This window comes from Microplitis mediator, chromosome 9, assembly GCF_029852145.1.
Source record: "Microplitis mediator isolate UGA2020A chromosome 9, iyMicMedi2.1, whole genome shotgun sequence".
Taxonomy (NCBI): domain Eukaryota; kingdom Metazoa; phylum Arthropoda; class Insecta; order Hymenoptera; family Braconidae; genus Microplitis; species Microplitis mediator.
In genome coordinates, this window is record NC_079977.1 from 18313544 (window position 1) to 18328106 (window position 14563).

The 14563-nt window shown below is 30.1% G+C and overlaps 1 protein-coding gene and 1 long non-coding RNA gene across 5 annotated transcripts in view; one reads left to right on the forward strand and one right to left on the reverse strand.

Moving 5' to 3' along the window:
* The window catches only part of LOC130674380 (uncharacterized), a 28995-nt gene extending 25072 nt beyond the window's left edge, over window positions 1-3923 (reverse strand). For all 4 annotated transcript variants that reach the window (XR_008991033.1, XR_008991032.1, XR_008991034.1 and 1 more), the window contains exons 1-2: window positions 3742-3923; window positions 3481-3660 (exon numbers count right to left, since the gene is read on the reverse strand). This is a non-coding gene — a long non-coding RNA (uncharacterized LOC130674380). The remainder of the gene's footprint in view (window positions 1-3480; window positions 3661-3741) is intronic.
* A 3422-nt stretch (window positions 3924-7345) lies between these two features.
* Window positions 7346-13761, forward strand: LOC130674378 (uncharacterized). The gene is made up of 3 exons (XM_057479692.1): window positions 7346-7802; window positions 7880-8402; window positions 12144-13761. The coding sequence occupies exons 1-3, from the start codon at window positions 7680-7682 to the stop codon at window positions 13487-13489; spliced, it is 1992 nt and encodes a 663-aa protein (XP_057335675.1). The 5' UTR covers window positions 7346-7679; the 3' UTR covers window positions 13490-13761.
* Window positions 13762-14563: the final 802 nt, after the last annotated feature.

Genomic DNA, 14563 nt, shown 5'->3' on the forward strand with positions numbered 1-14563 from the left:
CGTGTTACGCGGAAAGAAAATTATGGCAGCGGTTCTCATAATTTTGTGAAATTTTTTCCAATACCATCATAGGAATTACGACCATAAATTATGGGAGCGGTTCCTATAATTATAGAAGTGTTTCCCATAATTATAGGAATAGTTCCTATAATTATGGGAATGATACCCATAACACTATAGGAATGGTTCCTATAATTATGGGAATGATACCCATAACACTATAGGAATGGTTCCTATAATTTATAGGAATACTTTCTATAATATTATAGGAACCATTCCCATAATATTATGGGAATGGTTCCTATAATAGTATGGGAACTATTCCCATAATATTATGGGAATGATTCCCATAATGCAATTGGAATGGTTCCCATAATGCAATTGGAATGGTTCCCATAATGCAATTGGAATGGTTCCTATAATAGTATGGGAATCATTCCCATAATATTATGGGAATAGTTCCCATACTATTATAGGAACCATTCCTATAATATTATGGGAATGGTTCCCATATTATCATGAAAAAATTAATTTAAAGAAGTGCGGTAATCACTTCTACAATACACACAAATATTATTAAACATAAAAACAAAAATTCAAACATTGAAAAAAAAAATCGTATTTGGCAAAAAAACATTAAAATTTTTAATAAGAATTTTTTGTCAGCACAAAACATTCAAGAAAATTCAAATTTTGGGAAATTTCTACACTATTGTGCAAAAAAAAAAATTCAATGATGTTATGGGAATAGTTCCCATAACATTATGGGAATAGTTCCCATAATATTATAGGAATAGTTCCTATACCAATATGGGAACCATTCCTATAATAGTATGGGAATGATTCCCATACCATTATGGGAACCATTCCTATAATGCATAGCAAAACTTCCCATAATTTTCTTTCCGTGTAGATTATTTTTACTCTTATCATTACTTTACAAGAAGGAGATCAGGAGACCCAAAAATTTATTACTATCAAATTATTTAATGTTACTCATGCCCAAATAATACGCCCCTAATTGGTTAAAGTTTGTCTTATAAAATTTTATATTCTCTTTAAATATAAATTAGTGATTTTTCACTAATTTCAAGTGAATATTCACTAATTGTCTATGCTACAATCGTACCACGCAGAATTAGTGAATATTCACTAAATGAATATGTGAATATTGGAATTCACTGATTTGATAAGTGAACATGAGAATCCACTAAATTGAAAAGTGAATATGAGAATCCACTGATTTCATCGGTGAAAAAAAAATATTATATTGCGAAAAAAAATATAAGACACTTGTAATTAGATCCGAAATGTGATTAATGTATTAGAATCATTACTTCGAGGAAGTATACATGATTTTGATTGATGAAAAAATCCCGGTGACTGCTGGGCTCGAACCTGCATCCTTCCGATTCAAAGTCTTTGATACTATCCACTGCGCTGGCCTACGCATGTGATCGCGTGAGTGTAAATAGTATATTCGTTATGATACCAAACAATAACTGATGAAGAAATAAAAATTCCGAGATGTTATGATTGACGTACTCTTCATATAAATATGTTATTGATCTGTACTTCTATTTTTGTTTATTTTGAAAGTTTTTTATCAAAATTTTTAAAAATAGTACCACAATTATTAATTATATTTATATCTAGTAAAATATTTAATTATTTGCTAGTTATGGTTACTATTGAAATTGTGAAATTCATAAATTAAGAAGTGAATAACAGTTTTACTTGTAGAAATTATGAAAATATCGCTAGTTCAGTAGTGAAAATCACTAATTTGCTAGTGAAAATTATAGTACTAAATTTATTAGTGAGAATTCACTAATTTGTTATTTAAATACACTGATTATGAAGTGAATACTGCTTCACTAACGTAATTAATGAAATTTCCACTAATTCATGTTTAGAGAGTAAGATCATGAAATTTTGGTAAAACGGGGAAGTATATATCCCTACTGAATGATTCAAGCCACCAACGAATCTATTACCCCGCCCTGCTCTTTTATGACGTCATTTTGAATTTCGCATGCCAAATGCCAGAAGGGCGTATTACAGCAGTTACATAGGGTTCCATGCCAAAAGAAGTCCTAAGACATTTTGTGATAAGTCCGATAGTTTCGCCGGAAAAGTAAAAAGATCTCGAAATTTACTATAAATTTGAGTTCAAGCTCCAATAACTTTTGAACAGATGAATTTACCAAAAAATGATGGAGTTACTTTTTTTGTAGAGTGTTCAATTCCTACAAAATCAAATGCTGACCTGCTCCGTACAATAAGACATTGCCGAGGTATAAAATTCTAAGCTTAAAGGTTTATTTTTTCCTATGTTAGTCAAATGGGAAATAGAAAATTGCGATGAGCGATCTCTAAATATTGATATTCACAGTTCATCTCTTAAAAGGCATCTTATTCTACCTCCCTGCAACTATTTAACAGTGAGCTTCAAGAAAAAAGTAGTCAATTTTATTGAATCAGTCTAATATATATATATATATATATATATATATATATATATATATATATATATATATATATATATATATATATTAGGGTGGCGCAAAAAAACCGACTATTTTTTTTTTTCCATCTCACATAAAAATTTGTTGGTTTACGATGTTTTAAGAAGCCTCTCCACAAATCAGCTCAATTAAAAATTTTTAAGAGGTCGCTCACGAATTTTGACAATATCAAAAATGATCGAAATTCGGATTTTTATTTAAAAAAATTTTTTTTTCTCGTGGCAGCAATAGTTTATATTTGTAAAATTATGACTATGCTGAAAATTTCAGCCCAAAATTTAAATATTTAACCGGCGCTCAAGAATTTCGAATATTAACTGATAAAATGTAACTAATAGTTTCAATTAGTTTTTATAACTCAATTATTGTCATTCCACTTAAATATAACTTTTGCATAACCAAAAATATACAGGACAGTCTTAAACAATAAAATTTGGTAAGTTTTGAATAAGCGAAAAAACCTACAAATTTAATAAAAAAATAAAAAAGTATGTAAATAACTTATTATTTATATTTCTCGGGTTATATTTTCATTCATTGTCATGCAAATTGATGGTGAAAAAATCGAGAAGCTTTATTATTAATATTTAAGGGTCACTCAAAAACGTCCAAGAGACTGCGCTCGGAAACATTCAAAATTCTTGAGCGCCGTTTAAATATTTAAATATTGGGCTGAAATTTTCAGCATAGTCATGATTTTACAAATATAAACTATTGCTGCCACGAGAAAAAAAAAAATAGTAAAATAAAAATCCGAATTTCGATCATTTTTTGTATTTTCAAAATTCGTGAGCGACCTCTTAAAAATTTTTTATCGAGCTGATTTGTGGAGAGGCTTCTTAAAACATCTTAAACTAACAAATTTTCATAAGAGATGAAAAAAAAAAAAATAGTCGGTTTTTTTGCGCCACCCTAATATATATATATATATATATATATATAGAAGTATTACCGCTTGAGATCCATAGATGGTTAGAGACATCAAGATAATCCCAATAACTCCACTGCTTATTGAGGAGCCCAATTTTGAACTCGCTTTAGCACATTCTACATTATTGTCGATAGTTCTATGGCCGGAACATGCTGCATTATAAGAAATTGGTACTTCGATTAACCCACCGATAGCTATTACCTTCAAACATAATTAAATTTATTTTTTTTACTCTACATAAATTATTATTATACTATTTATTTGTATAGTCAAAAAACTTACAATACTCAAAATTCCGATGACCAAAACTCCTGTTTTCAAATCGAAACAACAACAGCAAGATTCTAATCTTTTGATCGCCATTTTTTTTATACTTATTTATTTAATAGTTTAATAAATATATTTAGACCAACGTATGGTTTGAATTGCAAGTAAAGCGAATGTGCGACGCAGACTGAAAAATTTAATCATTAATATTGATGTATACACTCGGTTTCGTTTTTCGCATCTGACGCGCATGAGCTTTTTACTTATTGCGTGTGCAGATTAGAGTGATCCAAAAAATAACAGACTTTTTTAACTTCCCGCTAAGAAAATTGTAAATTTTCAAAAATTCGGGAAGTTATTGGTTTCGGTCCGATTTACGAAAATCGAATTTCCATCAGATGTCGACGTTTCGAGGTCCTAGGAAGCTATCCTGACTAATTTCACGATGATGTCCGAGTGTATGTATGTATGTAAATATTCATAACTCTTGAACGGATGAACCGATTTTGATCGTTGAGGTGTCATTCGACGCGGCTTGTTAATGTCTTGAGGCCGTAGAACTTTGAACTTAATCGGTAGGGTGCGTTCAGAGATATTTCAAAAATAAAATTTTTTCAAAAATGTTTTATTTGGATAACTTCCAATTTGCTCGATGGATTGATTCCAAAATCTAATCAGCTCTAAAACTCTATAAGCCGCGTCGAATGCCACCTCAACCATCAAAATCGGTTCATTCGTTCAAGAGAAACCGTTGACGAAAGAATTCAAAAAAAATTTTTTCCTTGGTTTTTTTGAAATTTCTCAAAAACGGCTGAATAAATCAATTTCAAAATTCGACCAGCTTTAGAACTTGATAAAACGCGTCGATTGCCACCTCAACCATCAAAATCGGTTAATTCGTTCGCGAGATATCGTGGAAGAAAGAAATGCTAAAAAATGGTTTTTTACAAAACAATGGCATACAAAAGTATTTGCGAGCTCGAAGAGCTCGAAAATATATTCACAATAATGTTTTCGAGCTCAGCGAGCTCGAAAACAGCGGGAAGTTTTGGGGCTGGCCCGCAGGGTCAACTGACAGACCGATGTTTTTTCTCGGAAACAGGTTCAAAAGTTTCATTTACCCGCATGAAAATAACATATATTTTGATTATATATAACAAAATATACCGTAAATATATAATTTTATAAAACGGCAAAAATGTATGTATAATAAAATATAATATTTATATAAATTCAAAGTTATACTTTGATTTATAATTTAAATTATAAAAAAATATATACATATTTTCATAATATGTAATATAATTATAAAATATAATTTTTAACTTATAAAATTCATTATAAATTTACATATATTGGAATGATATATAATAGAATATATTTTTTTATGTATTAAATATTATATTGTTAAATATATTTTTTTATATAATTGACGTTGGAGAATCTCAAGATATTGAATTGTATATTGTATTATATAATACACTATATATCTAAAAATATAAAATAAAATATGAAAAATAAAGACTTTCAGTTTGACGATGATTGTGAGTATCAATGAGAATATATTTTATTCGAGTAAATTAAGTATGTAGATCGAACTTGAAAGGAAGTTTGTAGAGAGAGTCGTTATGACTATAAATTTTCATTTATATGATTAATTTTTAATATAAAAAAATAATTACTCAAAATAAAATAAGTTTTAGAGGATACCGAAAGAGCATTCATGGAACTGAAAATTTTTCGAAGCACAAAAGTGTCATGTGTATCTTTCAATATATACAAGCTTATATACGAGCATTATTTATTATATTATACTGTTAATAATATAATTTGAATTATAAAATCATAATATATATAAACCTATAAATTGATACTATATAATGACATAAATTTTTTTTATATAATCTAATATTATATGGAGTTTTTATAATGATAATATAAGCCAAAATATAAAATTATATATTATATTGATATACTTTTAAAATATAAAATTTTATATTGAAAACGGCAAAAAAGTAGTTATTTTTAAATATGTAATTATTTATATTCTAAATTATACTATAACATAATAAATATTATATTATCTGATATAATTTCAGAGTATAAGTTTTTTTCATGCGGGTAGATAAAAAAAGACGCCTGTAAAAATTAGAGCTCTTAATATTAACATTAAGAGGTTCCTCATCGCACTTTTCTATTTTCCATAAGAATGACATGGAAAAAAATTTTATTACGTCTTCTAATTTTTATAAGTAACTAACGATGCGTCATAGGAATAATTGGCCGGCATAATTTTGTAGGTGATTGAATGCTCTACAAAAAAAGTTTCTGATCATTTTTTGATAAATCTATTTGTTCAAAAGTTATTTGAGGTTGAAGTTGGATTCATGTTAAATTTTGAGATCTTTTTACTTTTCCAGCGAAACTATCAGACCTATTACAAAATATCACGAGACCTTTTTTGTAGACAATTTTATTCCCTAGAAGTTATTTCCAATAAAGTTTTTCCGAATTCCGCATTGTTTTCTAGTTATTTTTATTTTAATGTCAAGCTCTTAAAATCGATCAGAAGACTTTTTTTTTATGAGCTTGACATTAAAATTAAAATAACTAGAAAACAATGCGGGATTCGAAAAAACTTTATCAGATACCCGACTAGAATTTTTCATAAGGGCCTGACGAGGTCCTTATTGGGTTAACCTTATTTCAAAGGTCCCGATCAGGGTATCCTGACGAGGATCCTGACATGGATGTAACACTTAAGACCCATGAGGTCCTTATCGGGATTGCCTTATCAGGACCTTACCAGGATATCCTCATCAAATCCTTACCGGGATTACCTTATTAGTAATCATTTTTAAAAAAATATTTAATTGCAAAGAAAAAATAAGAGAATTTTAATTCGATCGAGAATGTTATCTATCGTATTGAGAGCATTAATTAGAGGAAGAAAACATATTTTTTATTGATGAAAAAATCCCGATAACTGCTGGGCTCGAACCTGCGTCCTTCCGATTCAAAGTCTTCGATGCTATCCACTGCGCTGACATACACAAGTGATCTTGAAAGTGTAAATATAATATTCATTATAATGTTAAAGAATAACTGATGAAGAAGTAAAAAATCTGTGCTGCAATGATTGACGTGATTTTTATATAATATTCTTTTGTACTTTTTTTAATTTTTAGCCTGTAAATGGAATACTTAGAGGGATGGAATAACTCTTTTTTGAATAAGGATATCCTGACGAGGTCCTGATCAGGAAATCGTCAGGTTGACCCGATGGCAAATAACTTTTTTTTGAATAGGGATATCCTGATGAGGTCCTGATCAGGAACTCGTCAGGTTGACCTGATGGGAAATAACTCTTTTTTGAATAGGGATATCCTGATGAGGTCCTGATCAGGAACTCGTCAGGTTGACCCGATGGCAAATAACTTTTTTTTTAATAAGGATATCCTGATGAGGTCCTGACAAGGAACTTGTCAGGTTTGCCCTAATAAGGCAAACCTTATATTAACCTGATAAGGTCCTTATGGCACTTCAGGCAAATCAGGAAGAAATTCTAGTCGGCATATAACTTCTAGGGGATAAAATTGTCTACAAAATCGGTCCCATGATATTTTGAATATTTCAAATAGTCGGCTAGATGACTTAAGTGCCTGTTGTGAAGAAACTAAATGGGAAATATAAAAAATTCAGAGAAATAAAAATAACTGCAATTTCTGGAAAATAAGTAATTGTGTTGACCTAGTTGACACGTCTCTTCAGCAATCGTTTATGTAGATCTTATCGCTAGATTGTTACACTGCAATTTAAGCCTCATATGCAACGTATGGGTGTACAAAACGCAGTCGATAAACATTTATGTTCAGTCAAAAAGGTATCTTTGAACGGTATTGTTGCAATAGTTCGACTCGAAAGTCGTAGTTAAGCTGATAGTATATGCAGTAATGAGGATCAAAATAATCATTTTTTGCTGGTATTGCATACAGGCTGCCGATAGTGCGTTCAATGATTTTAATTATTTGAAATTTTCTCCTAATAGTTCAACGAAGCGGCTCATTAGTGATGCGGTAATTCATATTATTTATTTAATGACAACTTATATTTGTTGGATACTCCTTTTATTAATAGGTTTTATTATTCACAGAGACGATTGGTTGAAACGTGTCTTATAAATAATTCGAATCCGGCTATAATAACTTCTGATTTAATTGAGGATGGTAACAAACTTCAAAATCCGGGTGATGCTAATGGAATAAATCCACCGGTGATTGTAATTAACGATGAATTAAAAGGGGATAGAGTCAAAGGATACGTTCCTACTTACCCCACATATGTCCTGTCATTTGAGTCAATTGAAAAACTGGAGGCACAAGCTAAGGAGTTTAGATCATCGGCAATCTGGAGTGTGAAGTCGCCTTTCTTGGTCCTCGACTCTAACAAAGAGTCTCTTTGTTCGAATGCTGGGAAAGTACTTGGGATTTTGTGGACAATGGATTTATTGTCTGCGTATTACTTGTGTTATGACGTTAGCAACGATTCGACGATTGTTTATACTTTGAATCCGTTCACGAATTACGCTCCTCGTCCGTGGGCTAAAGTTGAGGCAGCTAACCAATTTGACAACAAGGGCAAGAAATGGACACTCTACAATCGTCAATATTCAAAAGGTACTAAATTTACTTATAATAATTAAATTGATACGAAACTAAATCGAATTTATAAAACTTACTACACGGAAAAAAAAGATGCTCAAAATTTTAATAGTTTATAATTTATTTTTGACTTAAAATTAGTATTTTCGATACTAATATCAAACCAGGATCATTTTATGAATTACAAAATGGCTATTATTTATATTAAAATTTGATACACATAGAAGAGCAAAATTTTTAATTTCGTATATTGAAATTAATATGAAAAAGAATCGATAAATTGGTATCTACAGTTAGTACTATTCAAATAAACATAGATAAATTTAAAAAATGAAGAACTTAGAGAAGAAATAGAGGAGGGGGGGCAAAAGGGGGTACCTAAGGAAATACTAAGTTTTCGAGGACTAAAATACGCTAAATCTTTTTTTTTTTTAGTGATATTCGAGGTAAATAGACAAAATTTTTAGCTGCCGTTAAAAAATAAAATTTTTATTTTTGGCGGGTAAAACAGGGTACCCTTAAAAAAAGTTGAAAAAAAAAATTTTCTGAAAATTGATCAAATTTTATTACTTGAATCTTTTATATGTAATATAAATAAAGAAAAATTACATTTCACATCATTGGTGGACACGGAGGCAAAAAAAAAAATTTTTGTGGGGCAGAGAGGCCTCCCTCCAAAAAATGATATATTTTTTTTTAAATTGTTTTCATTATTAAGAATGTATTTCTTTCTCTTGACAACTATTTTTGGTTTTATAATACTCAAGAAAAATTTTTTTAAGTGTAATAAATCGTTTCCCCTCGATTAGCTTAATTACTATTGCATGCCTTAAGCGCGAGCGTAGGTATGCTCTACTCTCGCCTAAAAATTAAAAACTGGGTTCCGTCAGAGTTTTTTTTAAATAAATAATAATATAGTGGTTAAAGTAGGTCAGCCTTCATACCACAATTAAAGAAAACATCAATGGTCATTTTTCTAAACAATAAACAGCTGGTCCAACCCACAATTTAGATAAAAAATGAATTTTTTAGAAAAAAATCCTGTAAAATACATGTAACACTCTTCTTGTAATCACCATAACTTTCGAAAAACAAAACGAATTTTTTCAAATTTTATTTCAATATATCAGTAAATTCATTGTGACAAACTGATTAAAAATCCACAACTCTATCATTATTCGTTTAATTATAAAATAATAAAATGTGCACTGTCGAAGCTTAAAAATTTACATCTCAGGCTGCCATATATAAAAAAAATATATAAACAGAGTTAGTGAAGACCTGGTTCTTCTATCGGAGCGTGCTAGATGGCGTTAGCAAAAATTTCCATTCTATCCGCGAGAATTTTTTAATATTTTCTATAATAATTTTCTATTATAATAAATTAGTTTAATAGTTCCTAAAATGTAAGCAAAAAAAAAAAGAAAAAACTAGGAGTCTTTATGAAAAAATTAACAAATCGTAACGTAAACATTTAATCTAAATAATTCGTGTATGACACGACCGCTTAAGGCATATGCTCATTTGGATTTTCCAAACTTTTTTGCTATTTAATAAAAAAAAACAATTCTGTATTTCTTATTTGTCATTATTTTGAACCCAAAAAACGTGTTTTTTGATTTTTTAGATTGCAGATTATTTTGCATTATTTAAAATATTTTATCAATAAAAAAATAAAATATTATTTTCGAATATTTTTAGTTGCCAAATTTGCCCCAGCTATAACAAATCAGCCGAAAAATGGATTAGTGTATTTTATTTTTTTCAATTTGACGATAAAAATATGAAAGATTCATTTTTTAAAAATTTTCGGCTGGTCCATTTTGCCCTGGGTGTTATGGGTAGGGCTCAAAATGCGGAAATATATCGGATCTATACTAATTAGACGAAAAAAAAAAATTTTTTTTTTTCATAAAATTTTGGGGGTACCCCGTTTTGCCCCCCCCCCTCTTCCCCTATATAAAGATCTAGTATACTAATTTTTCATTTTGTTATTTACCACTTATTTGATATATGTATATAATAAATTAATTTATAATAATGAATAAATAACATTTTATGTTAATGATTAGTTAATGGGATAGAATTTATAAAATAAGAGTTAAAAATTTTCGGTATTTTCATGAGCAAAAAATCAGTAGCTCGTATACTAATTTTTCATTTTATCATTTACTACTTATTCGATTTATGTATATTGTAAATTAATTTATAATGATGAATAAATGATATTTTAAGCTAATAATTGATCAGTGATATCGAATTTATAAAATAAAAGTTAGTAACTTTTGCAATTTTCGGCTGGAAAAATCAGTATCTAAGATAGCAATTCTTAATTTGACCAATCATTACTTTTTAATAGATTTTGCCATAAATTAATTAACTTTCACTAATAAGTCACGTATTATACCTTAAAGTAATAATATTTACTAACTTTTTGAAATAATTGATAGTCGTTTTTAGAAATCTACAAAAATTAGTAAACTTTTTTGCATTAAGTACATAATAGTACCCATTATTGATAACAGAATCCATTTTTTTCTATTTTTTATTAATTTTTTCTCCTCGACGGGCGGAAAGCGTCAACTTTCGTCCCGCTGTGCAAAACGAAGTTGCCGCTTTCCGCCTCCGTCGAGGAGAAAAATAGTATACACTCCTCGGGAAGTAAATAAGAAAGCCTCAGATCACATGTTTGTTGACCTCGGCTTCGTCTCGGCCAACAATTACATGTGATCTGAGACATTTCTTACTTTACTTCCCTAGGTGTGTAATATACTATTACTATTCTGTTTTTTCCGTGTATGAATGAGGATTCGCACTCAAGTGCGAATTAGTGTCATTAGGCCGTAGGAAAGTGCTACCATTGCTCGATTACTGAAATCCCGTTTTTATTTGATAGTCTAATATGACCCGACTAGAATTTCATCCTGATTTGCCTGAAGTACCATAAGGACCTTATCAGGTTAATATAAGGTTTGCCTTATTAGGGCTTATTAGATCCTTGTCAGGACCTCATCAGGACATACTTATTCAAAAAAAAGTTATTTGCCATCAGGTCAACCTGACGAGTTCCTGATCAGGACCTCGTCAGGATATCCTTCTTCAAAAAAGAGTTATTCCATCCCTTTAAATATTCCATTTACAGGCTAAAAATTAAACGAAGTACAAAAGAATATTATATAAAAATCACGTCAATCATTGCAGCACAGATTTTTTACTTCTTCATCAGTTATTCTTTGACATCATAATGAATATTATATTTACACTTTCAAGATCACATGTGTATGTCAGCCCAGTGGAGAGCATCGAGGACTTTGAATCGAAAGGACGCAGGTTCGAGCCCAGCAGTCATCGGGATTTTTTCATCAAAAAAAAATATGTTTTCCTCCTCTAATTAATGCTCTCAATACAATAGATAACATTCTCGATCGAATTAAAATTCTCTTGTTTTTTCTTTGCAATTTAATATTTTTTTAAAAATAATTACTAATACGGTAATCCTGATAAGGATTTGATGAGGATATTCCGGTAAGGACCTGATAAGGCAATCCCGATAAGGACCTCATGAGTCTTAACCGTTACATCCATATCAGGATCCTCGTTAGGATACCCTGATCGGGACCTTATTTGAAATAAGGTTAACCCGATAAGGACCTCGTCAGGCCCTTATGAAAAATTCTAGTCGGGGAATATTGTGCTAACGTTTCAAAATTAAATTTAAAGAATACCAAATTATTAACTTTTAATATAATTATTTAGTTACAGATCGGACTCCATGCAAAAATATATGCTTTGAGAAGACTCAAGAATTGGATGGTCATGAAATTAAATTATTCGGACATGCTTCGAATTCACAGAAGGATGATAACATTAGGACAAGAGGACACAAAATTGTCGATAGCTTTGCCGATGAAAAATTAGTAAGTTTATTGGGATGGTCGAGATATATTAACGCCCAAAGAGTAATTTACTTTTTACCGCTTAGTGCGATGAATACTATTGCTGAGGAAGGTTATATTGCGGAATTAGCTAATAAAAAACTTGACGCTCATGTAAAACTATTGCAATTAGCGGATACTAATTACAAGTTTTCAGACTTTATAACGCAGTATCTCGAACGAAGGTATTCGATTTTAACTAAAAAGTCAAATTATTTAACGGCGATAAGCGAGATAACTTACAATCTGCAGTTTATTATTTCGACAATAGTTGTCTTGTTATTGATAGCAGTGATTATGATAGTTAATAACAAATTTGACATAAGCGGGGGTATTATGGACGTGATAAAAATGTCGGCAGGAATGGGCGTGATGTCACCATTCGACCGGCTATCGACAAGAATAATTTACTTAAGCGGCTTCTTGTTTATTTTCACTGTAATGCCCGAGTTCCAGGGACAGATATCTGCCATTTTGTCGAAGCCTATGCGCCGTAACGTTGAGTCGTTAAAAGATCTGTACGAAAATAAGTTTCACGTTTATTATGACAAGTTATTAGAGAATGATATTATCAATGAAAATTTGTGGGTCACTGATGAGGACAAAAAATATTTACATCCATTGGATCAATTAGAATTATTTGACTGTTCATTGAAAGTACAAAAGGATCCATTAATATCCTGTATTTTTTTCACATGGCATCACTTACAAGTTGCTTCAAAATCAAAATATTTGATTTTGTATGTTTCGAAAAAGGTTACTTTTAAAAAATATTACGTTTATTGGACAAGAAAAGACTGGGCCGTCAAACAGAAACTCGATAAAATAGCTTCATTATTTGTGGAATCGGGTCTTATTCATTATGGCATTGAAAAAGTAAACGAGTATTCCAAGAAAGTAAAGAAATTGGATAAAATCGAGCAACAAAGAAATTTCGACCAGATTGATTTTGATCATTTGGTGATTAGTTATATGTTCACTGGAGCAATTGTACTGTGGGGTTTGTTTATCTTTGGAATTGAAGTTCTCTTCCATAAGCATTCGAAAATTTGCAGGCAAATTAAAATGCGCAGATATTTTAGAAAGAACATTTCTGTAAGATCGCAGCCGAGAATTATTTTCTTTCCCGGGCGAATGGTTCTCTTAAACAACCGCAATCAAGCTTAAATAAAAAATAATAAATTTAACATTCGGGGTGAGAAAAAAACTAAAAAAACCGAAATCTAAAGATCTCATATTACTTTATTACAAAAATATTGTTCTGAATTTTGAATTTTCGAGTGTGTGTTGATTTGTGTCATCACCAGTTATTTGTGACTGGAATAATATCATAAATTAAACTTATACGTATTGTTTTCAATTTTTACTTATGACTTGATATTTATCAATTATTCTAATCTATTAATAAAAATCTCATTAAACAACTTATTTTTTTCTGTCAGAGATCAATCTTATAATTCAATGGACTGTTCATTTATTTCCTGTCTCAGGACTTCTGATTGAATCCGATTGAAAATCTTCGATTTTATCGTTTCCCGATTGAATCCGTTCAAGGTTCAATCGGATTTATCCGAAATTTTAAGCTGCTGCTGTTTTATCACCTTCCGGGAAGAACCATCATGCACGATCATGCTTGACCATGCATAAATCATGTTCATTCATGCATGATTATGCATGGAAAAGAAAGAATAGTCATGCAATATCATGCGTGAACCATACATGACCTAGCTCAATCATGAATGATCTTGCGCGACTGTGCATGATTCATGCAAAGGCATGCATGGTCATCTATAATGATGTTCAATCATGCATGACAAGGAAAGAAAAGCCGCACATGATTCATGCATGACCAAACTCAATCATGAATCATCATTCATGACACTACATGAATTATGCATCGTCGTGCATGACCATGTTTAATCATGCATGACTGCCTGTATGAAAAAAACATATATTATAAAATTATATCGGATAATATATTATAAATATGGAGTATCCCGGGAAAAAAAGATTTTATATATTCATATACAATTTATATATGATCATGGAAGAGATATATAAAAATTATATGATTACATAAAAGCTTATATGATCTTATAAAGTTCTTATAAGAATTAATATACTCTTATAAGAACTTTATAAAAATTGATATGATTTTATATGAAGTTATATATAACTTTACAAAATTACTAGATAAAGTTTTATACGCTTATATATAATTATATATGATCATATAAAAAT